Raw genomic sequence first — 25,341 nt, 5'->3', positions numbered from 1 at the left:
TCGTCCGTAAGCTTAACCAGAGAGGATGTGGTCTTTGGTTTAACAGGCTGTGATGGTCCTTGGGATCATCTTCCATATCAGCACCGCTGGCCTAACCAGAACCAGAGAGGATGTGGTCTTTGGTTTAACAGGCTGTGATGGTCCATGGGATCATCTTCCATATCACCGCACCTCATCTTCTGGCCTGTGGTCTTTGGTTTAACAGGCTGTGATGGTCCATGGGATCATCTTCCATATCAGCACCGCTGGCCTCATCGTCCGTAAGCTTAACCAGAGAGGATGTGGTCTTTGGTTTAACAGGCTGTGATGGTCCATGGGATCATCTTCCATATCAGCACCGCTGGCCTCGTCTTCCGTAAGCTTAACCAGAGAGGATGTGGTCTTTGGTTTAACAGGCTGTGATGGTCCATGCGATGACATCGGTAACAGTGGAGTGTAATCATCATGACCTGTGAGATCATCGTGGTCCATGGGATCATCTTCCATATCAGCACCGCTGGCCTCGTCTTCATCCTGCTGTTCATCAACAGGGGTCTTTCTCAAACCTGGTGGGGTAACATACCAGTTAAGATTTGGGTACAGTGAATCACAGTACCTTTAGTACCCTAGCTACGAAGGCCCATATTCCATAATATCTAACTTACTAGAAAAAAAGAGTTGCCATAACATTGACTGCATAGTGTTACAGCTAATGATGATCTGTACTTAAAGGGATTTACATTGGATCCCACATTTATTGGGGACAACTGACTCCTTCATTCACCCCCAATGTGTAGTGTTTACCTGGGTGATCGCTTGCTCTCATTTACACAAGCCATATTGGAGTCAAAAGGGCTAGGTGATAGTTAACCCTAACCCAAGATTGAGTGTGGGCCAAGCAACCACCCATACAGGGTTATAGGTAGCTAGCTATCTTCTAGCTCTGGTCCAGGGCAGAGCTAACCTCTAGATCAGTGGTCACCAACCTTTTCTGAGTCAAGATCACTGAGTCAAAATGCCAGCCGAGCTCTTCCGCTCAGATAAAAAAATAAAAAAACATGACTAAGCCCATGTACGCAACATTAACCAATTAAAAACAGTTCAGTAGCAATGAGGTTTGTGCAGTAGGCTATAGGCCCAATACATTACTGCATATTGTCTACGCTTGAATTGCCCTGCCAATGTTGTTCTTCTCAGACCATTTTGAAATTGTATTTTAGTATCGCCAAGAGCAGGTTAGTTGAAAAATCTATGGCACCTTTTTTATGAGTTGAAATTTTCCAGATTGCCTGACTTGCGTGTCTTAAAGTAAAGATGGACTGTCGTTTCTCATTACTTATTTGAGCTGTTCTTACCATAATATGGACTTTGTGTTTTATCAAATAGGGCTATCTTCTGTATACCACCCCTACCTTGTCACAACAGACCTGATTGGCTCAAACACATTTAAGAAGTAAAGAAATTCCACAAATTAACATTTAACAAAGCACGCCTGTTAAATTAAATGCATTCCAGGTGACTACTCCATGAAGCTGGTTGAGTGATCAAAGCTGTCATCAAGGCAAAGGGTGGCTACTTTGAAGAACCTCAAATATAAAATTAATTTTGAAATGTTTAACACCTTTTTGGTTACTACATGATTTCATTTGTGTTATTTCCTAGTTTATGTCTTCACTATTATTCTACAATGCAGAAAATAAAGAAATACCCTTGAATGAGTAGGTGTGTCCAAACTTGACTGGTACAGTACATATTACCAAGACTAACCTGTACCACAGCACATTGACTCGGTCCCCCTGGTATATTGCTTCGTTATTGCCCCCCTTACACACACAAAAAAAGAAGCATTGTAGGTCAAGGGCTTGTAATGTTAAGTAAGCATTTCGCGGTAAGGTCTACATGTTGTATTCGGCGCATGTGACAAATAATTTGATTTGTGATCTCACCTTCCATTTGTATACGATCAGGAGAACGGCAAGGGTTAAATGCTTGCAGTCTCCTTCTCCATCGTCAGGGGCTTCCTGTTCGGTTCATGGCTACACTCCATTTCCACACGAAGGGCAGCGTAGCTTTCTTCCATTATTTGACACACTGCTCGCACGGCTGCTGCTGTTAAAGTTTCCATAACGGACACTACACGCGCACGAAAAACGATTTCGTTGAACATCTTTTTTTATTATTTGACTACAAGCACAAGCCAGCTAGCCTCTTCTCTGCATTGCTGTTTGGGGTTTTAGGCTGGGTTTCTATACAGCACTTTGAGATATCAGCTGATGTAAGAAGGGCTTTATAAATACATTTGATTTGATTCTCCTTCTTCGGGATTGGCCTATCGCATACAATTTAAATGTACATACACCGCTGCTGTACTAAAGTGAGGCCAGTCATTTCCTACCTACATTCAATTCTCATTATTCCTGTTCCTAAAATAAATAAATCCACCAACTAACCCTACACCTACGGTATATACCCCTATTTCATTAAAATCACCCCCCCCCAACATAATTACTTCTTCTGCAGTAAAATCTCGTACTCCAAGGTCTTTCTCTGCAGCTGCTACCTACACTCATTAAAAACCCACTAACGTTACTATGCCACTACATGATCCTATCGGGTAGTACAGTACACCATGCAAACGGCCTGGGGGGACGGGACACCACCTCCCAATATACCCTTTAACTCTTGTCAAATACCGTACTTCTATGCAGCTGTCACCACTTTATTTTTCTGTGATTGCTATGAAGCCAACTTTACTAAGCAGGCTAACTAGCAAACAAACTTACCCGCGCAATACCCTTTTCCGGGGTTAAACAATCTACTTCCGGAGAGGGCGTAAACACTGAGATCACAGTTTACCGTCTGATGATAAAGCTTTATGCATTATTCTCAAAGACAAAATATGTTAATCTCATTTCCCATGAGTTGCTTTATTTCTCAAAACATCACAAAAAACGTTAACTTTAACACAAGCATGTTCCCTGTGACAATCTTATTCTGGCCTGATTATTTTCAACTACACAAATACTGTAGGAAGTTGTATAATAAAAAGTTAAACTTTATAGACAACATGATACTTACTGTATGTTGAACTAATATAACAATCTGCAGCAAACATTTAGTCATTCTTAAAAAAAATAAAAAGTTTTACAAATTGCTCCAGAATACAAAATAATAGTGAATACAAGAACAGGTAACGACCTTTAATGCCACCTGTAGGTGCTTGTCGGAACTGGGAAACCTCTGACTTGCTAACTGGTTGAACACGTGTATAACTAACAAGTCGAAAAATTCAGAGTTGCAGCATTTAGCCAGAGCAATCACACACCTCATTCAATTTCCAATCAATTCAGAAAACACAATCCTAAATCAACACAACAAATCAATACAACCTATCATTTCCTTGCGTGAACTGCCTGGTGTCTTATCAGATTGCTCAGAAAGGAGAAGTTTTTTCCACACTGGGTGCAGTGGAAACGTTTTTCCCCTGTATGGACACTCTGATGCACTTTCAGGTTGCTGGAATGAGAGAACTGTTTCCCGCATTGAGTGCATCTGAAAGGTTTCTCCCCTGTGTGTACTCTCTGGTGCCGCTTCAGGCCGCACAGCTGGCTGAACTGCTTCCCACACAGGGCGCACTCGTACGGTTTCTCCCCCGTGTGAACCCTCTGGTGCATCTTGAGCTGGCACAGGTGTGGGTACTCCCTCTCACAGAAGGTGCACCTGTAGGACTTCTCCCTCTCCGCTCTGTCCTGATGAGTCCCAGTCCCGTCGCCGAGGTGTCCCAGTCCCGTCGCCCCGCTCCCAGGGAAATCCACCCAGGTGGGGTACTGCAGCTCCTCGGTTCCTGTGGCGTATGGAGTGGTGGCGGTGGTTGCGGGGTTCTGAAAGGTGCCGAGGCGGTTGTTGAATGCGCCGTCCAAGCCGATGGTGTAGAAGTGATTGTCAGATGAGTTCTGTCTTGCTGCTGGCTGGACACCTGGGTGAGGATGATGATGATGATAAGTGTTACCCGAATGTCCTCCGAGAAGCATGGCATCTGCTTCACTATGTCCTCCTTGATGACGCCTGGGTTCCATGATGTCACCTTGTCTCCAGGACGAGGGCGTGCCATCCCTATCTTCCCCATCGTCAACATGGAGGGGGTCAATAACTATGACCTCAGACTTGACCTCTGAACTGCCCTGGGAATTCTCGTGTTCACCCCTCACCATCTGAGGAAGTGGGGGAATGGGGTTCACCTTTTTGAGAGGCGAGGGGCTTCCTGAGACCGTCTCCGCAGCATAACTAGAACAAGACGGCCGATCATTCGCTGTATCACTGCCTCTTCGCTTATGGGAGTTTACAGGCAGATCGGTTGTTCTCTCTGGGTTTAGGCTGCGCTGCTGTTTAGCAACAGGTCCTGGACCTGTGAGTTGGAACACCTGGCTCAGGCTCTCAGGCTCCGGGTCTGACTTGAAAACATTGTCTGATCTGTTGACAGTCACTATGCTTTGTTTGGTTCTGAGCTGCTCAGTGAGCTCTGTTTGGTCCGTGTCTAGAGAGGTCGGTGTGTTTGGGTCTGTCATTCTGTGGCCACTATCAGTGCCTGAAGAGACAAAAGCATGATGGTCATATGCAGTCAAATAAAACAATGAGGTTGTCAATCAGTATGTCATTTTTCATTACAGCAATCCAGAAATCATTACCTGGGATCTCCCTCAGACCCTCTTCTTTCTTCCATGGCTGGAGGTCTCTCTCCCCTTCCACAGTAGATTTGGCCTGAAAAGAGGAGGGAGGAATTAAGTAGAGAAACATGAGCTCTACAAAGCTCTCAAACAAATGCAGGTCTATTATAACTCAGATATTACTAGGCTATAATATTGATCGAATGGCTTGAATTAAGATGTTAATCTACTGATTCAACTCATGGACACAGAAAATCTGAAGCTTCTCTGTCCTCAAAACATTTGAAACTAAAATTGGGACTGCAATCATTTCCTGTACTTTTGAAAGGAAAACATAATTTGCTGCCAACTGACTGATTTCATTCGTAAGCAATGTGAGAATACACTATGTAGGGTCAATGTGAGAATATATATGTAGGGTCAACGTGAGAATATATATGTAGGGTCAACGTGAGAATATATATGTAGGGTCAACGTGAGAATATATATGTAGGGTCAACGTGAGAATATATATGTAGGGTCAACGTGAGAATATATATGTAGGGTCAACGTGAGAATATATATTTAGGGTCAAAGTGAGAATATGTATTTAGGGTCAATGTGAGAATATATATTTAGGGTCAATGTGAGAATATATATTTAGGGTCAATGTGAGAATATATATTTTAGGGTCAATGTGAGTTTATTAGGTACACCACCCCCTTCATGAAAATGGTTCGCTCCTACAGACAGTGAGTCTGGTGGCCCTGGCTTGCTATATAAAGCAGGCAAACAGGCATCAAAGCATTCAGTTACTGTTTGATTGAACGCTAGAATGGGTAAAACAAGCGACCTAAGAAACTTTGAGCATGGTATGATTGTCAGTGCCGGGTGCGCGGTTCCAGTATCTCAGAAACGTCCGGCCTCCAGGGATTTTCACGCACAACCGTGTCTCTAGGATTTACCGTGAACGGTGCGACAAACAAAACATCCGGTCAGCGGCAGTCCAGTTGACGAAAACAACTTGTTGATGAGAGAGGTCGAAGGAGAATGGCTAGAATAATGCAAGCTAACAGGCAGGCCACAGACAGACAAATAACGGCGAGGAACAACAGTGGTGTGCAGAACGGCATCTCGGAACGCACAACTCGTCGGTCCTTGTCACGGATGGGCTATTGCAGCAGACGACCACACCGGGTTCCTCTCCTATCACCTAAAAAGAAGCAGAAGCGGCTCCGGTGAGCACGCGATCACCAACGCTGGACATTTGAGGAGTGGTACAACCGCATAGCCATCGTCAACATCTTTGCAGATTTCGGCTACAGCCACGTTGGCTAGCACTGATCTGACGAATCCTGGTTCCTGTTGCGTCATGCTGATGGCAGTCAGGATTTTGCACAAGAAGCATGAGTCAATGGCCCCATCTTGCCTGGTGTCAACGGTACAGGCTGGTGGAGGTGGTGTAATGTTTTCCTGAAACAGGAATATACCAATTGAGCAATGTTTGAACACCACAGCGTATCTGAACATTTTTGCTGACCAGGTACATCCCTTCGTGGCTACAGGGGGGTCCGACCTAGTACTAGATGGGTGTACCTAATAAACTGTATTTACGGTCAAGAAGCACCATGAGGGGCCTCCTGAGTGGCACAGCGGTCTAAGGCACTGCTTCACAGTGCTTGAGGCATCACTAAAGACCCGGGTTTGATCCCAGGCTGTGTCATAACCGTCCGTGTCCGGGAGTCACAGGGCGGCGCATAATTGGCCTAGCGTCACCCGAGTTAGAGGAGGGTCTGGCTGGGGGGCTTTACAAGGCTCATTGCGCTCTAGCGACTTCTTGTGGCGGGCCCGGCGCCTGCAGGCTGACTTCGGTGTTTCCTCAGACACATTGGTTTGGGAGGACGCATGACTCGACTTTCACCTCTCCCGAGCCCGTTAGGGAGTTGCAGCGATGAGACAAGATCGCAATTGGATCGCAATTGGATATCACAAAATTGGGTAGAAAAAGTGGGTAAAAAAATAAAATAAATAAGAAGCACCATAATTATTTGAAAAATATTATTTATTGAGGGAATTATAGGATTTAATGAACAAATTGGTACAAAAGGACAGTTTTTCACTCTCACAGTACAATTGCAGGATCTGCTATAACGTTGTGAGGCACGCAGTTTTCTAATGGAAAACAACCACTATCAACCTTACAAGTGAATGTGAGTGATGCTGTTGGCCTTGAAGGAGCCAAGGAACTAAGAAAACTTAACAGTTTATGCCGATAATGTAAACATGAACCACATTGTATTGTAAACCAGCCTTGTCTCATAGACTAGACGTAACATAGTACATACATGTAATAAGAAAGAAGGTGACTTAAGGCAAAAATGAAAGGAGTGTGGTTGGTCGGCGTGGATGGGTGGGTGAACAACGCAAAAGTCTAGCAACCGAAAGGTTGAGTGTTCAAATCTCATTATGGACAACTTTAGCTACTTTGCATTTTAGCTAACCCTTCCCCTAACCATAACCCTTTAAACTAACTCATAACCTTTACCCAGCTATCTAATCACCTAGCTAACGTTAGCCAACACAAATTGTAATTCGTAACATGTCATACGTTTTGCAAATTTGTAGCGCTCTGCAAGAGCCGACTAGGTGAAAAATCTGGCGACGTGCCCTTGAACAAGGCACTTAAGCCTAATTGCTCCTGTAAGTCGCTCTGGATAAGAGCGTCTGCTAAATTACTAAAATGTAACAAATGATAAAACATTTTTTTAACATGCAAAAGATAGACTAAGGCAAACATATGACAACGTTTGAACTCATGATATTTCTATAACAGCTTTTTTCAATAGAAATCTCTTGCTTCTGTGTCAGTTCTCAATGATGAAGCTTCTGATGTCTTTTCAGATCGCTGGAGTGGGAGAACCTGCGTCCTCAATGTGCACAACTGAAGGGCTTCTCCCCAGTGTGGACGTTCAGGTGCATTTGTAGCTGCCTGGCGCACACAAAGCTCTTCTCACACAAGGTGCAGGCGAACCCCCGCCTCCTGGTGTAGACAACAGCATGCTGCCGCAAGCCGCTCTCATGGTCAAACTTCTTATGGCAGTTCGGGCAACTGTATGGTTGTTCTACGGTGCATAGTCTACCGTGTGTGGTGAGATTCATCAAGTGAGAAGAAGTTGTGGAGCTTGGTTTAAAATTCCAACAGGAAGTGAGGTATGAACTGGTTGTTGAGCTCCTCTTCCTGGTATTTCAGAGTGTCTATGGAGGCTTGTCAACGAACACCAAACTAGCTCTGTTGGCCTCACCAACATTTCCTGTGTCAAGATGCATGCCTGTATTTATCTCTGAGGGCCGGAAGCCGGGTGAAACATATTGCGTCATGTTGTCTCTCATCGATTCGGTGTGAATCATTGGTGAGTTTCTGTTAAACCCTCCCACTCCCTGCTTATTTTCAGTCCCATTGTCATCTGGTGTAGTAGCTGTACCCACCTGAACCCACTCTAAATCTCTATCTACCTGCTGGCCACTGGATACAGAGTCAATCACTATCACATGTTCTGATGAAGAATGGAATGACTTGGGGGAAAACCTGTGGTTTTCTAACCCTACACTTCTCATTTCTATGTCTGAGATCCACTGACCTCCATAGCAGTGTGGATGCTGTTGTTGCCTCTGGGGCCACTGAGCTGGAAGGCGGGATCCTTGCTGGTCGCTGCAGCCGGTTGGGTGGTTAGTTCTCTGCTGCCCTCCACTGTTCTAGCTGGGTGGCTGAACCTAGAGTCCTGGTCATCTGCTTCTCCCTCCACCTTGATGATCAGCAGGTCTGGTTGCCCTTCCTCTGTCTCTGCTGACTGCTGATGGGGTTAAGTGGGAGAGATGAGTGAGTGAGACAGAGCATACACTATCTACTGAATGGAGATATGCGCATGACATGGGATATAGTGAAATTCATAGTAGTTGTCTTGTTGTTATTGTGTTCTAATCAGTGGTGTAGTGGAGGGTAAACTCCACCGTCTGTATTTTACGTGAGCGTTTACAAGCCGTTTGTGTTACTTTAGTTAGTTACTTTACTAACTGCAAACATCTCTGGTTATAATGTGCTGACATACACGTCTATTCAGACATAACCTCATCCCCAGGCGGAAGGAAGTGTCTGGTGTCCGAGACTAAAACAGATTATAAGTCTGTGACAGTCTAAAATCGTCTATTAAAATTGGAACTTACCTCATCACTTGTAGCATCCATATGCTTTGATGGAGAGACATCGTCTTGGTCCACGTCTATGGGCTGTCTGTCTCTTGGTATGCTGCTGTTCCCAAAACTCTTGTTGGAAAGTCTGTTTCTGCTTTGCCAAGTAGGTCCTAGAAATAAAATAATAATAATTAGAACTACATGGCCAAAAGAATGTGGACACCTGCTCGTCAAAACTCTCATTCAAAAATCATGTGCATTAATATGGAGTTGGTACCCCCTTTGCTGCTATAACATTCTCCACTCTTCTGGGGAAGCTTTCCACTGGATGTTGGAACATTGCTGCGGGGACTTGCTTTAAGTCGGGCACTGATTTTAGGCGATTAGGCCTGGCTCGCAGTCGGCGTTCCAATTCATCCCAAAGGTGTTCGATGGGGTTGAGGTCAGGGCTCTGTGCAGGCCAGTCAAGTTCTTCCACACAGATCTCAACAAACCATTTCTGTATGGACTTCTCTTTGTGCATGGGGGAATTGTCATGCTGAAACAGGAAAGGGCCTTCCCCAAACTTTTGCCAGAAAGTTGGAAGCACAGAATTGTCTAGAACATAATTGTATGCTGTAGTGTTAAGATTTCCCTTCACTGTAACTAAGGGGCCTCGCCAAAACCAGTCCCAGACCATTATTCCTCCTCCACCAAACTTTACAGTTGGCCCTATGCATTGGGGCAGGTAGCTTTCTCCTGGCATACGCCAAACCCAGATTCGCCTGTGGGACTGCTAGATGGTGAAGAGTGTTTCATCACTACAGAGAATGCGTTTCCTCTGCTTCAGAGTCTAATGGCAACGAGCTTAACACCACTCCAGCCGATGCTTGGTATTGCACATGGTGATCTTAGGCTTGTGTGCGGCCGCTCGGGCCATGTAAACCCATTTCATGAAGCTCCCGACGAACAGTTTTGTGCTGATGTATTGTCCAGAGGCAGTTTGGAACTCAGCAGTGAGTGTTGCAACCGAGGACAGACTATTTTTTATGCGCTTCAGCACTAGGTGTTCCCGTTCTTTGACCTTGTGTGGCCTACCACTTCACGGCTGAGCCGTTGTTACTCCTACACGTTTCCACTTCGCAATAACAGCACCTACAGTTGACCGGTGCAGCTCTGGCAGTGCAGAAATTTGACAAATTGACTTGTTGCCAAGGTGGTATCCTATGGAGGTACCACATTGAAAGTCACCGAGCTCTTCAGTGCGGGCTATTCTACTCCCAATGTTTGTCTATGGAGATTGCATGGCGGTGTGCTCGATTTTATACACCTGTCAGCAACGGTGTGGCTGAAATTACCAAATCCAATCATTTGAAGGAGTGTCCACATACCTTTATATATATAGTATATGACAGTTTAATAAATTATGATCACTTTCTATATGCTCCCATAAGAACATGGCAAGCATAATACGTTCATGACGTGTGTAATGTGTATATAGAGCTAGAAGGATCCTAGCTGTGTTGAAAGTAAAAAGTAAGCATGATACGTCATATATGGAATGTCAATAATACAGCTGGGCGCTAAATGTTTTGACATTACATAAATCATGGAAGTATTATGCTTGCTTTGAACTTTGTAAAACACAATTGATGGTTGGGGTCAAATTGAAGATTGATGTAATTTAGTCTATGTGCACTGTCAAATTCATCATCACCACCACCAACCTGTCGTTGCAGTTTCTCGATGGTTGTGTCTGTTTAGGAGGCGTATTCCATGGAAGCGATTGTGGACGGACCCTTCTGAAAACTTTCTCTCAGCCCGAAACCTCGCGATCTGAAGTTCCATCAATTTCATATTCCTCCGGAGAAATTCATTCTCCTTGTGGCTTTGGGACATCTCCAGGTGTACAACCGCATAGCCATCGTCAACAACTTTGCAGATTTCGGCTACAGCCGCGTTGGCTAGCACCTCCATGATTGAGGCTATCTGCGCCTGGAACTCGACCACGGAACCCGACATCGTCCCCCGACGCTTTTGGCCCCTTTTCAATATGAAAACAGTCTTTGTGTTTTCTATATTATGACGATATATAGTTATCTAGCAATCTAGTAAAACAAATACAATCATATCAGAAGCTAAACATCGACAGATAGCGTTTGATTGTAGCTAGCTTTATTTTCCTCGTCACAGTAATGTAATCATATGCTGGGCTGTATAATTTAAAGTTTAACACCGCCACCTACCGTACAGGAGTGCTACAACAATGTTGTACCTACGAAAGAAACATGCTATTTCGTGTAAACATTTAATGAATTTTAATGATGTTCATTTTATTTATTACTGTACTTTGGATCATCACTGCACCAATACAAATCACAAGGATGGTTAAAATCTTCACCTTTAATAATATTAATTAGCAGTCCACTCTGGACCAAGCATCAAGCCAGTTGAACTGAAAACTCAACCACTACACACAGAGGATCGTGTTCAATGTGGAAACCTTCCAAACTGTTAACACATGGACCCAGTTTTTATTTGAAAACCCCAGAAGTGTGGAACTTTTTCCCTTACGACCAGGGCCAGGAGTTTTTTCACACCACGAGCCTATCATTACGCCAAGTGGAGATGTGTGAATTTGCCCCTAGATGCAAGGGGTGAATGTGTGAATTTGCCCCTAGATGCAAGGGGTGAATGTGTGAATTTGCCCCTAGATGCAAGGGGTGAATGTGTGAATTTGCCCCTAGATGCAAGGGGTGAATGTGTGAATTTGCCCCTAGATGCAAGGGGTGAATGTGTGAATTTGCCCCTAGATGCAAGGGGTGAATGTGTGAATTTGCCCCTAGATGCAAGGGGTGAATGTGTGAATTTGCCCCTAGATGCAAGGGGTGAATGTGTGAATTTGCCCCTAGATGCAAGGGGTGAATGTGTGAATTTGCCCCTAGATGCAAGGGGTGAATGTGTGAATTTGCCCCTAGATGCAAGGGGTGAATGTGTGAATTTGCCCCTAGATGCAAGGGGTGAATGTGTGAATTTGCCCCTAGATTTTTATTTTATTTTCCACAACCAGTCAAGGTTAGGATTGGGAGAGAGGAAGCATATCCTAGATCTGTGCCTTGGGGAAACCTCACCCTGGAACACTCAGGGTAGCCCAACGTCATGTGGCCTTCTGCCAGTGTGGACGAGGTGGTGCTTCTTCATGTTGCCGGACTGGGTGAAGGACTTCCCACAGTAGACACAGTGAAATGATTTCTCTCCGGTGTGGACCCTCTCATGCATCTTCAGCTGGTGGCTGTGGGAGGAGCCCTTGAAGCAGTGGCTGCACCGGAGCTGCCTCTTGGCTGACGTTAGCTGTTGCAGCTGCTTTCCTATACATTTCGATGAAGAAGTGGAGCCTGTTGAAATTCGGGAAGGGGGCTTCCTTCCCTCTTTAGGGAACCTGGTAGAGAGTAACCCTTGGGGATGAAAAAGCGGTTTCAGGTGGACAGTCCATTGAAATCTAGCAATTTGGACCTGGATCCTACAGTTCTCCCTCACTCTGTGTTTTGAGAGTCAGGGGGACACTTCTCTGTCTGTCCAGACTCCTTTTTGACTGTAGATTTGGCCTGAAAAGAGGAGGGAGTAATTAAGTCGACGGGCATGAGCTCTACAAAACTCTCCAAACAAATACAGGTGTATTATAACTCAGCTATTACTAAATCAAATCAAATTGTATTGGTTACATGCTCCAAATACAACAGGTGTAGATCTTACGGTGAAATGCTTACTTAAGAGCCCATTCCCAACAGTACAGTTAAAAATACAAATATTTGCAAAATAAAAAAGTAAATAGTAACACAATTAAAACAATAACGAGGCTATATACAAGGAGTACCAGTACCGATCCAATGTTCCTGGGTTCGAGGTTGTTGAGGTAATACATTATAGTATGTACTTGTGGGTAGGGGTAAAAGTGACTAGGCTACATTATTGATCAAATGGATTGAATCAAGTTGCTCCTTTACTGACTCAACTCATGGACAAAGAAAATCTGAAGCTTCTCTGTCCTCAAAACATTTAGAAATAATATTGGTCTGCAGTAATTCCCTCTATTTTTAATAGGAAAATGTCCTTTCCTTCCAACTCCCTGATTTTATTTGGACGCAATGTGAGAATATACAGGTAACTGCCAAAATAAAGGAAACACCAACAAAGTGTCTTAATAGGGTGTTGGCCACCACAAGCTGCCAGAACAGCTTCAATGCACCTCGACATAGATTCTACAAGTGTCTGGAACTCTACTGGAGGGATGCGACATTTCTTACTCGAGAAATTCCATCATGTGGTGTTGTTGATGGTGGTGGAAAACGCTCCAGAATCTCCCATAATTGTCTTTTGTGAACTAACACTCGCTCTTCACTTACTAGCTCTGACTTTGCTGATCGCTAAAACATTTTTTTTAAATGGACTTACTTTGTCTGTGATATGATAGGTTGTCTGACCTAGCTATCTTAAGATGAATGCACTAACTGTAAATACAATCTAATTTTATTGGTCACATACACATATTGAGCAGATGTTATTGCGGGTGTAATGAAATGCTTGTGTTCCTAGCTCCAACAGTTCAGTAGTATCTAACAATTCACAACAATACACACAAATCTAAAAGTAAAATAATGAAATTAAGGAATATTAGGACGAGCAATGTCAGAGTGGCATTGACTAAAATACAGTAGAACACATACAGTGCCTTGCGAAAGTATTCAGCCCCCTTGAACTTTGCGACCTTTTGCCACATTTCAGGCTTCAAACATAAAGATATAAAACTGTATTTTTTTGTGAAGAATCAACAACAAGTGGGACACAATCATGAAGTGGAAGGACATTTATTGGATATTTCAAACTTTTTTAACAAATCAAAAACTGAAAAATTGGGCGTGCAAAATTATTCAGCCCCCTTAAGTTAATACTTTGTAGCGCCACCTTTTGCTGCGATTACAGCTGTAAGTCGCTTGGGGTATGTCTCTATCAGTTTTGCACATCGAGAGACTGAATTTTTTTCCCATTCCTCCTTGCAAAATAGCTCGAGCTCAGTGAGGTTGGATGGAGAGCATTTGTGAACAGCAGTTTTCAGTTCTTTCCACAGATTCTTGATTGGATTCAGGTCTGGACTTTGACTTGGCCATTCTAACACCTGGATATGTTTATTTTTGAACCATTCCATTGTAGATTTTGCTTTATGTTTTGGATCATTGTCTTGTTGAAAGACAAATCTCCGTCCCAGTCATCAGGTTTTCTTCCAGAATGGTCCTGTATTTGGCTCCATCCATCTTCCCATCAATTTTAACCATCTTCCCTGTCCCTGCTGAAGAAAAGCAGGCCCAAACCATGATGCTGCCACCACCATGTTTGACAGTGGGGATGGTGTGTTCAGGGTGATGTGCTGTGTTGCTTTTACGCCAAACATAACGTTTTGCATTGTTGCCAAAAAGTTCAATTTTGGTTTCATCTGACCAGAGCACCTTCTTCCACATGTTTGGTGTGTCTCCCAGGTGGCTTGTGGCAAACTTTAAACAACACTTTTTATGGATATCTTTAAGAAATGGCTTTCTTCTTGCCACTCTTCCATAAAGGCCAGATTTGTGCAATATACGACTGATTGTTGTCCTATGGACAGAGTCTCCCACCTCAGCTGTAGAACTCTGCAGTTCATCCAGAGTGATCATGGGCCTCTTGGCTGCATCTCTGATCAGTCTTCTCCTTGTATGAGCTGAAAGTTTAGAGAGACGGCCAGGTCTTGGTAGATTTGCAGTGGTCTGATACTCCTTCCATTTCAATATTATCGCTTGCACAGTGCTCCTTGGGATGTTTAAAGCTTGGGAAATATTTTTGTATCCAAATCCGGCTTTAAACGTCTTCACAACAGTATCTCGGACCTGCCTGGTGTGTTCCTTGTTCTTCATGATGCTCTCTGCGCTTTTAACGGACCTCTGAGACTATCACTGTGCAGGTGCATTTATACGGAGACTTGATTACACACAGGTGGATTGTATTTATCATCATTAGTCATTTAGGTCAACATTGGATCATTCAGAGATCCTCACTGAACTTCTGGAGAGAGTTTGCTGCACTGAAAGTAAAGGGGCTGAATAATTTTGCACGCCCAATTTTTCAGTTTTTCATTTGTTAAAAAAGTTTGAAATATCCAATAAATGTCGTTCCACTTCATGATTGTGTCCCACTTGTTGATTCTTCACAAAAAAATACAGTTTTATATCTTTATGTTTGAAGCCTGAAATGTGGCAAAAGGTCGCAAAGTTCAAGGGGGCCGAATACTTTCGCAAGGCACTGTATACATATGCAGTATGTAAACATTAATAATGGAACACTGGTCACTTTGATTCCATGTCTATGTACATGTAGCCTCTAAGGTGCAGGGTTGAGTAACCGGGTGGTAGCCGGCTAGTGATGACTATTTAACAATCTGATGGACTTGAGATAGCTGTTTTTCGGTCTCTCGTTCCCAGCTTTGATGCACCTCTACTGACTTCGCCTTCTGGATGATAGCGGGGTGAACAGGCCCTGCCTCGGGTGGTTGATGCCCTTGATATTTTTGGCCTTTCTGTGACATCAGGTGATGTAGGTGTCCATGTTTTGTTGACGTTGAGTAGGAGGTTATTTTCCTGGCACCACTCCACCAGGGCCCTCACCTCCTTCCTGTAGGGTGTCTCGTCATTGTTGGTAATCAGGCCTATTACTGTTGTGTCGTCTGCAAATTTGAAGATTTACTTTCGATGTGTGCGTGGCCATGCAGTCATGGGTGAACAGGGAGTACAGGAGGGGGCTGTGCACACACCCTTGTGGGGCCTCTGTGTTGAGGATCAGCGTAGTGGAGGTGTTGTTTCCTACCTCAGGAAGTCCAGGTCCCAGTTGCACAGGGAAGGGTGTTCAGGCCCAGGGCCTTGCACTTAATGATGAGCTTGGGGGGTACTATGGTGTTGAAGGCTGAACTAGTCAATGAAGAACATTCTTACATAGGTATTCCTCTTGTCCGGATAGGGTAGTGTGCAGTGCGATGACTTTGGCGATTGCATTGTCTGTGGATCTATTGGGGCGGTATGCAAATTGAGGTGGGTCTAGGGTGTCAGGTAAGGTGGAGGTGATATGATCCTTAACTAGCCTCTCAAAGCACTTCATGATGACAAAATGAGTACTATGGGGCACTAGTCTTTTAGTTCAGGTAGTCATTTATTAAGTCACTCTGGATAAGAGCATGTGCCTTTTGGTATTAAGGGACCTAACATGTGCCTGGAAAATATTCCCCACACCCTTACACGACCAGCCTGTGCCGTTGACACCAGGCATGATGGGGCCATGGCCTCATGCTGTTTACATCAAATCCTGACTCTTCCATTAGCATGACGCAACAGGAACCAGGATTCGTCGACCAGGCGATGTTTTTCCGCTCCTCAATTGTCCAGTGTTGGTGATGGCGTGCCCACTGGAGCCACTTCTGCTTGTTTTTAGTTGATAGGAGAGGAACCTGGTGTGGTCGTCTGCTGCAACAACCCATCCGTTACAAGGTACTCCTTGTATATAACCTCATTATTGTCATTTTATTGAGTTACAATTTACTATTTTTATTTGGTAAACTTTTCTTACTTTTTAACTGTATCGTTGGGAAAGGGATCGTATTTCACGGTAAAGTCTACAACTGTTGTATTCGGCGCATGTGAAAAATACAATTTGATTTGAATACACAGTATACACTGAACAAAAATAAAACGCAACATGCAACAATTGAGTTACAGTTCATATAAGGAAATCATTAAATTAAAAACAATTCATTTGGCCCTAATCTATGGATATGCATCTGTTGGTTACAGACACTGTACCTTAAAAAATATGTAGAGGCGTGGATCAGAAAACCAGTCAGTATCTGGTGTGACATTTCATTCACATAGAGTTGATCAGGCTGTTGATTGTGGCCTGTGGAATGTTGTCCCACTCCTCTTCAAGTTGCTGGATATTGGAGGGAACAGGAACACGCTGTCGTACATGTCGATCCATCCCAAACATGCTTGCGAGTATGCAGGCTACGGAAGAACAGACATTTTCAGCTTTCAGGAATTGTATACAGATCCTTGTGACAAGGGGCCATTATCCTGCTGAAAGACGAGGTGATGGAGGTGGGTCTCAGGATCTCGTCACGGTATCTCTGCATTCAAATTGCCATCCACAAAAAAATATATTGTGTAATGATCATGCTGTATAATCAGCTTCTTGATGTCACACCTGTCAGGTAGATGGATTATCTTGGCAAAAGAGAAATGCTCATTAACAGGGATGTAAACATTTGTACACAACATTTGAGAGAGAAGCTTTTTGAGCATATGGAACAATTTCTGGGATCTTTTATTTCAGTTCATGAAACATGGGACCAATACTTTACATGTTGCCTTTTTTTCTTTTCGGTATATTTAGGGTCAATGTGAGAATATTATTTATTGATTATATTATAGGAATTGATCAACAAAAACTGCAGGGGGGGTCTGCAAAAAAATTGAAGTGTATGCAGATAATGTAAAATATGAACCACGTGGTGTATTATAAAACATAAGAGACCTGGGATAACATCCTGAAGACATACAGTGGATAAGAGAAGGTTGAAGTGTATGCAGATAATGTAAAATATGAACCACGTGGTGTATTATAAAACATAAGAGACCTGGGATAACATCCTGAAGACATACAGTGGATAAGAGAAGGTTGAAGTGTATGCAGATAATGTAAAATATGAACCACGTGGTGTATTATAAAACATAAGAGACCTGGGATAACATCCTGAAGACATACACTGGATTGGGAAAGTCTTCCCTTTGCTTTTTCCACATTTTGTTTCGTTACAGCCTTACTCTAAAACGGATGACAAGCTATTTTTCTTGTCAATCTACACACACAACTCCATAATGACAAAGAGACATTTTCACAAATGTATACAAATAAAACAGAAATAACTTATTTACATAGAGTACCAGTCAAAAGTTTGGACACACCTACTCATTCCCGATGGGGAATCCTGAGTGGTGCAGCGGTCTAAGGCACTGCATCTCAGTGCTAGACACATCATTACAGACCCTGGTTTGATTCCAGGCTGTATCACAACCGGACGTGATTGGGAGTCCCATAGGGCGGTGCACAATTAGCCCAGCGTTGTCTGAGTTCGGGGTAAAATTTGTTCTTAACTGACTTGCCTAGTTAAATAAAAACAAAATTACAGGGTTTTTCTTTATTTGTTCTATTTTCTACATTGTAAAATAATAGTGAAGACATCAAAACTATGAAATAACGCATATGGAATCATGTAGTAACCAAAAAAAGTGTTAAACAATTCAAAATATATTTTATGTGAGATTCTTCAAAGTAGCCACCCTTTGCCTTGATGACAGCTTTGCACATGCTTGACATTCTTTCAACCAGCTTCATGAGGTAGTCACCTGGAATGGATTTCAATTAACAGGTGTGTTTTGTTAAATTATTTGGTGGAATTTCTTTCCTTCTTAATGGGTTTGAGCCAATCACTTGTGTAGTGACAAGGTAGGGGTGGTATACAGGAGATAGCCCTATTTGGTAAAATACCAAGTCCATATTATGGCAAGAACAGCTCAAATAAGCAAAGAGAAACAACAGTCCATTACAGATGAAGGTCAGTGAATTCGTAAAATTTCAAGAACTTTGAAAGTTTCTTCAAGTGCAGTGGGAAAACCATCAAGCGCTATGATGAAACTGTCTCTCAAGAGGAACGCCACAGGAAAGGAAGACCCGGAGTTACCTCTGCTGCAGAGGATAAGTTCATTAGAGTTACCAGCCTCAGAAATTGCAGCCCAAATAAATGCTTCACAGAATTCAAGTAACAGACACATCTCAACATCAACTGTTCAGAGGACACTGCGTGAATCAGTCCTTCATGGTCGAATTGCTGCAAAGAAGCCACTACTAAAGGACACCAATAATAAGAAGACTTGCTTGGACGAGAAACATGAGCAATGGACATTAGACGGATGGAAATCTGTCCTTTGGTCTGATGAGTCCAAATTTGATGATCTCCACATGTGTGGTTCCCACCGTGAAGCTTGGAGGAGGTGGTGTGATGGTGCTTTGCTGGTGACACAGTCTGTGATTTATTTAGAATTCAAGGCACACTTAATGAGCATGGCTACCACAGCATTCTGCAGCGATAAGCCATCCCATCTGGCTTGCACTTAGTGGGACTAATCATTTGTTTTTCAACAGGACAATGACCCAACACACCTCCAGGCTGTGTAAGGGCCATTTGATCATGGAGAGTGATGGAGTGCTGCATCAGATGACCTGGCCCCCACAATCACCTGACCTCAACCCAATAAAGATGGTTTGGGATGAGCTGGACTGCAGAGTGAAGTGAAAGCAGCCAACAAGTGCTCAGCATATGTGGGAACTCCTTCAAGACTGTTGAAAAAGCATTCCAGGTGAAGCTGTTTGAGAGAATGCCACGTGGTGGCTACTTTGAAGAATCTCAAATATAAAATATTTGTTTAACACTTTTTTTTGGTTACTACATGATTCCATATGTGTGTGTTATTTCATCGTTTTGATGTTTGCACTATTATTCTACAATGTAGAAAAAAGTAAAAATAAAGAAAAACCCTTGAATGAGTAGGTGTCCAAACTTTTGACTGGTACTGTAAGTATTTAGACCTTTTGCTATGAGACTCGAAATTGAGCTCAGGTGCATCCTGTTTCCATAGATCATCCTTGAGATGTTTCTATAACTTGATTGGAGTCCACCTGTGGTAAATTCAATTTCTTGGACATGATTTGGCAAGGCACACACCTGTCTGTATAAAAGGTCACACAGTTCACAGTGAATGTCAGAGCAAAAATCAAGCCATAACGTTGAAGGAATTGTCCGTAGACCTCCGAGAAAAGTTTGTGTTGAGGCACAAATCTGAGGAAGGCTACCAAAAAAATTCTGCAGCATTGAAGGTCCCCAAGAACACAGTGGCCTCCATCATTCTTAAATGGAAGAAGTTGGAAGCACCAAGAGTCTTCCTAGAGCTGGCCGCCCCATGTCAAATTGAGAAATTGGGGGAAAAGGGCCTTGGTCAGGGAGGGGACCAACAACCCGATGTTCACTCTGAAAGAGCTCCAGAGTTCCTCGGTGGAGATGGGAGAACTTTCCCGAAGGACAACCATCTTTTCAGCACTCCACCAATCAGGCTTTTTATGGTAGAGTGGCCAGATGGAAGCCACTCAGTAAAAAGGCACATGACAGCCCGGTTGGAGTTTGCCAAAAGGCAACTAATGAACTCTCAGACCATGAGAAACAAGATTCTCTGGTCTGATGAGACCAAAATTGAACTCTTTGGACTGAATGCCAAGCATCCCATCTGGAGGAAACCAGAAACTGCTCATCACTATGGGAAAGCATGTTGGTGGAAGCATCATGCTGTGGGGATGTTTTTCAGTGGCAGTGACAAGGAGACTAGTCAGGGTTGAGGGAAAGATGAACGGAGCGAAGTACAGAGAGATCCTTGATGAAAACCTGCCCCAGAGCGCTCAGGACATGACTAGGGCGAAGGTTCACCTTCCAACAGGACAATGACACTAAGCACACAGCCAAGACAACACAGGAGTGGCTTCGGGACAAGTCTCAATGTCCTTGAGTAGCCCAGCCAGAGCCCGGACTTGAACCCTATCAAACATCTCTGCAGAAACCTGAAAAAAGCTGTGAAGCGACACTCCCCATCCAACTTGACAGAGCTTGAGAGGGTCTGCAGAGAAGAATGGGAGAAACTCCCCGAGTTTGTAGCGCCATACCCAAGAATACTTAGACTGTAATTGCTGCCAAAGATGCATCAACAAAGTACAGACTGTCTGAATACTTATGTAAATGTAATATTTCCAGTTTTTATTTATTTATATATATTATATATATATACACACACAAAAATGTATAACCTGTTTTGTATTGTCATTATGGGGTAGTGTGTATAGATTGAATACTTCCCGAATGCACTGTAGAACAAATCAAGTTTGAACTCATGATATTGCTAGAACAGCTTTTTTCAATAGGAATCTCTTACTTCTGTCCAATTTCTCAATGATGAAGCTTCTGATGTCTTTTCAGATTGCTGGAGTGGGAAAACCTGCGCCCGCAATGTGTACAACTGAAGGGCTTCTCCCCAGTGTGGACATTCAGGTGCATTTGGAGATCGGTGCGGGACATAAAGCTCTTCTCACACAAGTTGCAGGCGAACGCCCGCTTTCTGTTGTGGACGACCACATGCTGCCGCAAGTCACTCTCGTGGACAAACTTCTTATGGCAGCTCAGGCAACCGTACAATCGCTCTATGGTGTCCGGTCTAACGTGTGTGGCAAGATTACTCGAGTGAGACGAAGTTGTGGCGCTTTGTCTAAAATGGCCGACCGGAAGTGAGGTATGAGCTGGTTGTTGAACTCCTCTTCCTGGTATTTCAAAGTGTCTATGGAGGCTTGCCATCGTAGGTGCGTTCCTCTCAAACACTCCCTCTCCCTGCGTATTTCCAGTCCCATTGACCTGACCCCACTCAAAATCTCTATCTACCTGCTGTCCACTGGATACAGAGTCAATCACTATCACATGTTCTGATGAAGAATGGAATGACTTGGGGGAAAACCTGTGGTTTTCTAACCCTACACTTCTCATTTCTATGTCTGAGCTATTCTGTGTTTCTAGGCCCACTGGGCCATTCCCTAGGTCCATTACTTTAGTGTGAGCAGCTGATGCTCCATTATCAGTCGCTACTACCTCTCTGCACACCTGGTTTAAAGAATCTCTTAGGAGATTGAGGCCCCCGTACATGTCACACTTAGTGTCCAGATTCGGTCTCTCTGCTCTGGGTTCAAATCCTGTGTACTGCTGGAGTCCCTGGTTCACATTCCCTGTTTCTGATTGGAAGACGACGTCAGATCCACTGACCTCCATAGCGATGTTGTTGTAATTGTTGTTGCCTCTGGGGCCACTGGACTTGAAGGCGGAGTCCTCTGTGGTGGCTGCAGCCAGTTGGGTGGTTAGTTCCCTGCTGCCCTCCACTGTTCTGGCTGGGTGGCTGATCCTAGAGTCCTGGTCATCTGCTTCTCCCTCCACCTTGATGATCAGCAGGTCTGGTTGCCCTTCCTCTGTCTCTGCTGATTGCTGATGGGGTTAAGTGGGAGAGATGAGTGAGTGAGACAGAGCATACACTATCTACTGAATGGAAATATGGGCATGACATGGGATTTTGGAAAATTCATAGTAGTTGTCTTGTTGTTATTGCGTTGTAATCAGTGCTGTAGTGGAGGGTAAACTCCACCTTTTGTATGTTGCACAAAAACCTTCATAAAGACATTGGACAGAAATAAAGTATTCCATTAATACAAATATAACTGCACATATATCTTAAGACTGTTTTCATGAATTTTATTATATACTCTTAAATCCCATTCAAAAACAGCAAGGGATGTGATCCAGGAAGTAGGCAGGACTTTCATAGCGTGTTGCTATAAAACGAACTGACATAATGCTAATCCATAGCTTCTTTTTACATAGGAATCTCTTGATTCTGTGTTGCTTCTCAATGATGAAGCTTCTGATGTCTATTCAGATTGCTGGAGTGGGAGAACCTGCGCCCGCACTGTGCACAACTGAAGGGCTTCTCCCCAGTGTGGACGTTCTGGTGAACTTGGAGATGGCTGGCGCACACAAAGCTCTTCTCACACAACATGCAGGAGAACGTCCTCTTTCTGGTGTGGATGACTGCATGCCGCCGCAAGTCACTCTCTTGGACAAACGTCTTATAGCAGCTCGGGCAACCGTACGGTCGTTCTACAGTGCCAGGTGAAACATCTGTGGCTAGATTACTGGAGTTAGAGGAAGTTGTGGCGCTTGGTCTAAAATGGCAGACAGGAAGTGAGGTATGAGCTGGTTGTTGAACTCTTATTCCTGGTATTTCAGAGTGTCTCTGGAGGCTTGCCAACGAACACCAACTATCTTTGTTGGCCTCACCTGTGCCAAGATGCATTTCTGTATTTATCTCTGAGGGCCGGAAGCCGGGTGAAACAAATTGCGTCATGTTGTCTCTCATCGAATCGTGGTGATTCATTGGTGAGTTTCTGTTAAACACTCCCACTCCCTGCTTATTTTCAGTCGCATTGACCTGTGGTGTAGTAGATGTACCCACCTGACCCCACTCTAAATCTCTATCTACCTGCTGCACACTGGATACAGAGTCAATCACTATCACATGTTCTGATGAAGAATGGAATGACTTGGGGGAAAACCTGTGGTTTTCTAACCCTTCCATGGTTGAGCTAGTCTGTGTTTCTGGGTCCACTGAGCCACTCCCTAGGTCCATTACTTTAGTGTGAGCAGCAGAGGCGCCATCATCCGTCGCTACTACCTCTCTCCACACCTGGTTTAAAGAATCTCTTAAGAGATTGAGGCCCCCGTACATGTCACACTTAGTGTCCAGACTCTGCCTCTCTGCTTTGGGTTCAAATCCTGTGTCCTGCTGTGGTCCCTGGTACACATTCCCTGTTTCTGATTGGAGGAGGACGGCGTCAGATCCACTGACCTCCATAGCGGTGTTGTTGTAGTTGTTGCCTCTGGGGCCACTGAGCTGGAAGGCGGGATCCTTGCTGGTCGCTGCAGCCGATTGGGTGGTTAGTTCTCTGCTGCCCTCCACTGTTCTGGCCGGGTGGCTGGACCTAGATTTCTGGTCGTCTGCGACTCCCTCATCCTTGATGATCAGCAGGTCTGGTTCCCCTTCCTCTGTCTCTGCTGACTGCTGATGGGGTTAAGTGGGAGAGATGAGTGAGTGAGACAGAGCATAGACTATCTTCTGAATGGAGATATGGGCATGACATGGGATTTAGTGAAAGCCATAGTAGTTGCCTTGTTATTGTGTTAGAATGTGCTGACATACACAGCTATACAGACATGACCTCATTCCCAGGCAAAGCGTTCTGGTGTCCGAGACTAAAATAGACATAAGTCTGTGACAGTCTAAAATCGTCTGTTAAAATTGGAACTTACCTCATCACTTGTAGCATCCATATGCTTTGATGGAGAGACATCGTCTTGATCCACGTCTATGGGCTGTCTGTCTCTTTGAATACTGCTGTTCCCAAAACTCCTGTTGGAAAGTCTGGCTCTGCTTTGCAAAGTAGGTCCTGGAAATAAAGGGGAGGTAAAAAATAAATAATGAATAACTATGATGTTAACAAAATGATGATCATCTTCCATATGACCCCATCCATCAATGGTGTTTTTACAAAGAACAAGTGGAGCATAATACGTGTATGACATATTATAATGTGTCTATAGAGCTGGAATGATTCTAGCTGTGTTGACAGTACAAAGTAAGCATGGCATACACTGAGTGTACAAAACATTTACAACACCTGCTCTAATGTATTTCTGGGTTCACAGTTCAGTACAACATAGGGATTATTTAGACTTTAAGGATAGTGAAAAAATCATGCTGTGAGGAACAATAGAGCCACTCTACAAATGAGTGCTACCACATACACAGTGGGTGACAATGGGCCTTCTGCGCCTTCAAGAAGGGCTAAGGATTTCTAAAATAATTATTATAATAATTATATTATTTTCAATAATGTTGATTCTAGGATGTTCTTTGTGTACACGGTCAAATTTATCATCACCAACCTGTCGTTGCCGTCTCACGATGGTTGTGTCTGTTTATGAGGCGTATTCCATGGAAGCGGTTGTGGACGGACCCCTCTGAAGACTTTGTTCTCTCTGATCGAAACCTCGCGATCTGAAGTTCCATCAATTTCATTTTCCTCCGGAGAAATTCGTTCTCCTTGTGGCTTTGGGACATTTTCAGGTGTACAACCGCATAGCCATCGTCAACAACTTTGCAGATTTCGGCAACAGCCGCGTTGGCTAGCACCTCCATGATTGAGGCTATCTGCGCCTGGAACTCGACCACGGAACCCGACATTGTCCCCCGACGCTTTTGGTCCCTTTTCAATATGAAAACAGTCTTTGTGTTTTCTATAATATTATAATAATCTACAGGATCTAGTTTGCTATTAAAATAAACGCAATCCTATCAGAAACGAAACATCGCTAGCTTTGTTTGTAGCCGGTGATTCTTTCCTTTTCATCATTATGCTGGACTGTGCAATTAAAGTTTAACACCGCCACCTACTGTACAGGAGTTCTCCATCACAACAACGTTGTAGCTAAGTAATAAAAAAAACGAGGCTTGTGGCCCCAACCCGAGCTATTACAAAACATGTTTTTTTCCACATCTATAATGGCTGTCATGTATTAAAATGGGTGATTGTGTAAAATTATTTTGCTGAAGAAGTGGTTAATTGATAGATATTGTGACAAACGCCCTAAACTAAGCAAAGTGCAGAATAATGCCTGGCTGGAAGTGGCATTCCCACATAACCATATGTAACCCAATATTTGCTGTCTGCCCCACATACACAGGCAAACAGCATCAGGATATCTTAATGTATCTTGGAAATATAGACC

The 25,341-nt window shown here is 43.7% G+C and overlaps 2 protein-coding genes, 1 long non-coding RNA gene and 1 pseudogene across 7 annotated transcripts; all 4 read right to left on the bottom strand.

Moving 5' to 3' along the window:
• Positions 1 to 191: 191 nt before the first annotated feature.
• LOC135561817 (uncharacterized) lies at positions 192 to 2,798 on the bottom strand. The gene is made up of 3 exons (XR_010459665.1): positions 1,926 to 2,798; positions 1,747 to 1,802; positions 192 to 545 (listed from the first exon to the last, which is right to left on the bottom strand). It is a non-coding gene; the product is annotated as an uncharacterized LOC135561817 (long non-coding RNA).
• Positions 2,799 to 2,877: 79 nt separating this feature from the next.
• On the bottom strand, positions 2,878 to 11,084 carry LOC115120654 (zinc finger and SCAN domain-containing protein 5C-like). The gene is made up of 5 exons (XM_065003705.1): positions 10,517 to 11,084; positions 8,844 to 8,980; positions 8,261 to 8,473; positions 4,665 to 4,737; positions 2,878 to 4,564 (listed from the first exon to the last, which is right to left on the bottom strand). Exons 1-5 carry the CDS (start codon positions 10,809 to 10,811, stop codon positions 3,372 to 3,374), a joined length of 1,911 nt encoding a protein of 636 aa, XP_064859777.1. The 5' UTR covers positions 10,812 to 11,084; the 3' UTR covers positions 2,878 to 3,371.
• On the bottom strand, positions 6,667 to 8,255 carry LOC135561943 (zinc finger protein 681-like; annotated as a pseudogene).
• An 88-nt stretch (positions 11,085 to 11,172) lies between the features above and the next one.
• LOC135561812 (gastrula zinc finger protein 5-1-like) lies at positions 11,173 to 25,264 on the bottom strand. 5 transcript variants are annotated; one of them, XR_010459663.1, is made up of 6 exons: positions 24,499 to 25,264; positions 23,863 to 23,999; positions 23,402 to 23,614; positions 21,769 to 21,984; positions 16,664 to 16,864; positions 12,314 to 12,394 (listed from the first exon to the last, which is right to left on the bottom strand). XR_010459663.1 is itself a non-coding variant. In XM_065003718.1 (5 exons), exons 1-5 carry the CDS (start codon positions 24,794 to 24,796, stop codon positions 12,323 to 12,325), a joined length of 936 nt encoding a protein of 311 aa, XP_064859790.1. In that variant the 5' UTR covers positions 24,797 to 25,264; the 3' UTR covers positions 11,173 to 12,322. The 5 variants fall into 5 exon arrangements, 4 of the variants coding, with proteins under 4 accessions (XP_064859790.1, XP_064859789.1, XP_064859787.1 ...); XM_065003718.1 differs by lacking the exon at positions 16,664 to 16,864 and having other exon boundaries at positions 11,173 to 12,394; XM_065003717.1 differs by lacking the exon at positions 12,314 to 12,394 and having other exon boundaries at positions 15,049 to 16,864.
• Positions 25,265 to 25,341: the final 77 nt, after the last annotated feature.

Source organism: Oncorhynchus nerka, linkage group LG18 (assembly GCF_034236695.1).
Source record: "Oncorhynchus nerka isolate Pitt River linkage group LG18, Oner_Uvic_2.0, whole genome shotgun sequence".
NCBI classification, from domain to species: Eukaryota; Metazoa; Chordata; class Actinopteri; order Salmoniformes; family Salmonidae; genus Oncorhynchus; species Oncorhynchus nerka.
The sequence above is the reverse complement of the archived record's forward strand: the minus strand, read 5'-3'. Positions and strand labels throughout refer to the sequence as shown.

What these genes read in the sequence shown, in the direction of transcription:
- LOC115120654 (XM_065003705.1), bottom strand. Translation starts at nt 10,811, where the DNA reads ATGTCGGGTTCCGTGGTCGAGTTCCAGGCGCAGATAGCCTCAATCATG. An exon ending in TCGAGAAACTGCAACGACAG is followed by an intron (nt 8,981 to 10,516) that starts GTTGGTGGTGGT and finishes TTTTATTTCTAG; the next exon opens with GACCTACTTGGCAAAGCAGA. An exon ending in GCATCCACACTGCTATGGAG is followed by an intron (nt 4,738 to 8,260) that starts GTCAGTGGATCT and finishes TCCTCTTTTCAG; the next exon opens with GCCAAATCTACTGTGGAAGG.
- LOC135561812 (XM_065003715.1), bottom strand. Translation starts at nt 24,796, where the DNA reads ATGTCGGGTTCCGTGGTCGAGTTCCAGGCGCAGATAGCCTCAATCATG. An exon ending in TCGTGAGACGGCAACGACAG is followed by an intron (nt 24,000 to 24,498) that starts GTTGGTGATGAT and finishes CTTTATTTCCAG; the next exon opens with GACCTACTTTGCAAAGCAGA. An exon ending in TGGATGCTACAAGTGATGAG is followed by an intron (nt 23,615 to 23,862) that starts GTAAGTTCCAAT and finishes TAACCCCATCAG; the next exon opens with CAGTCAGCAGAGACAGAGGA.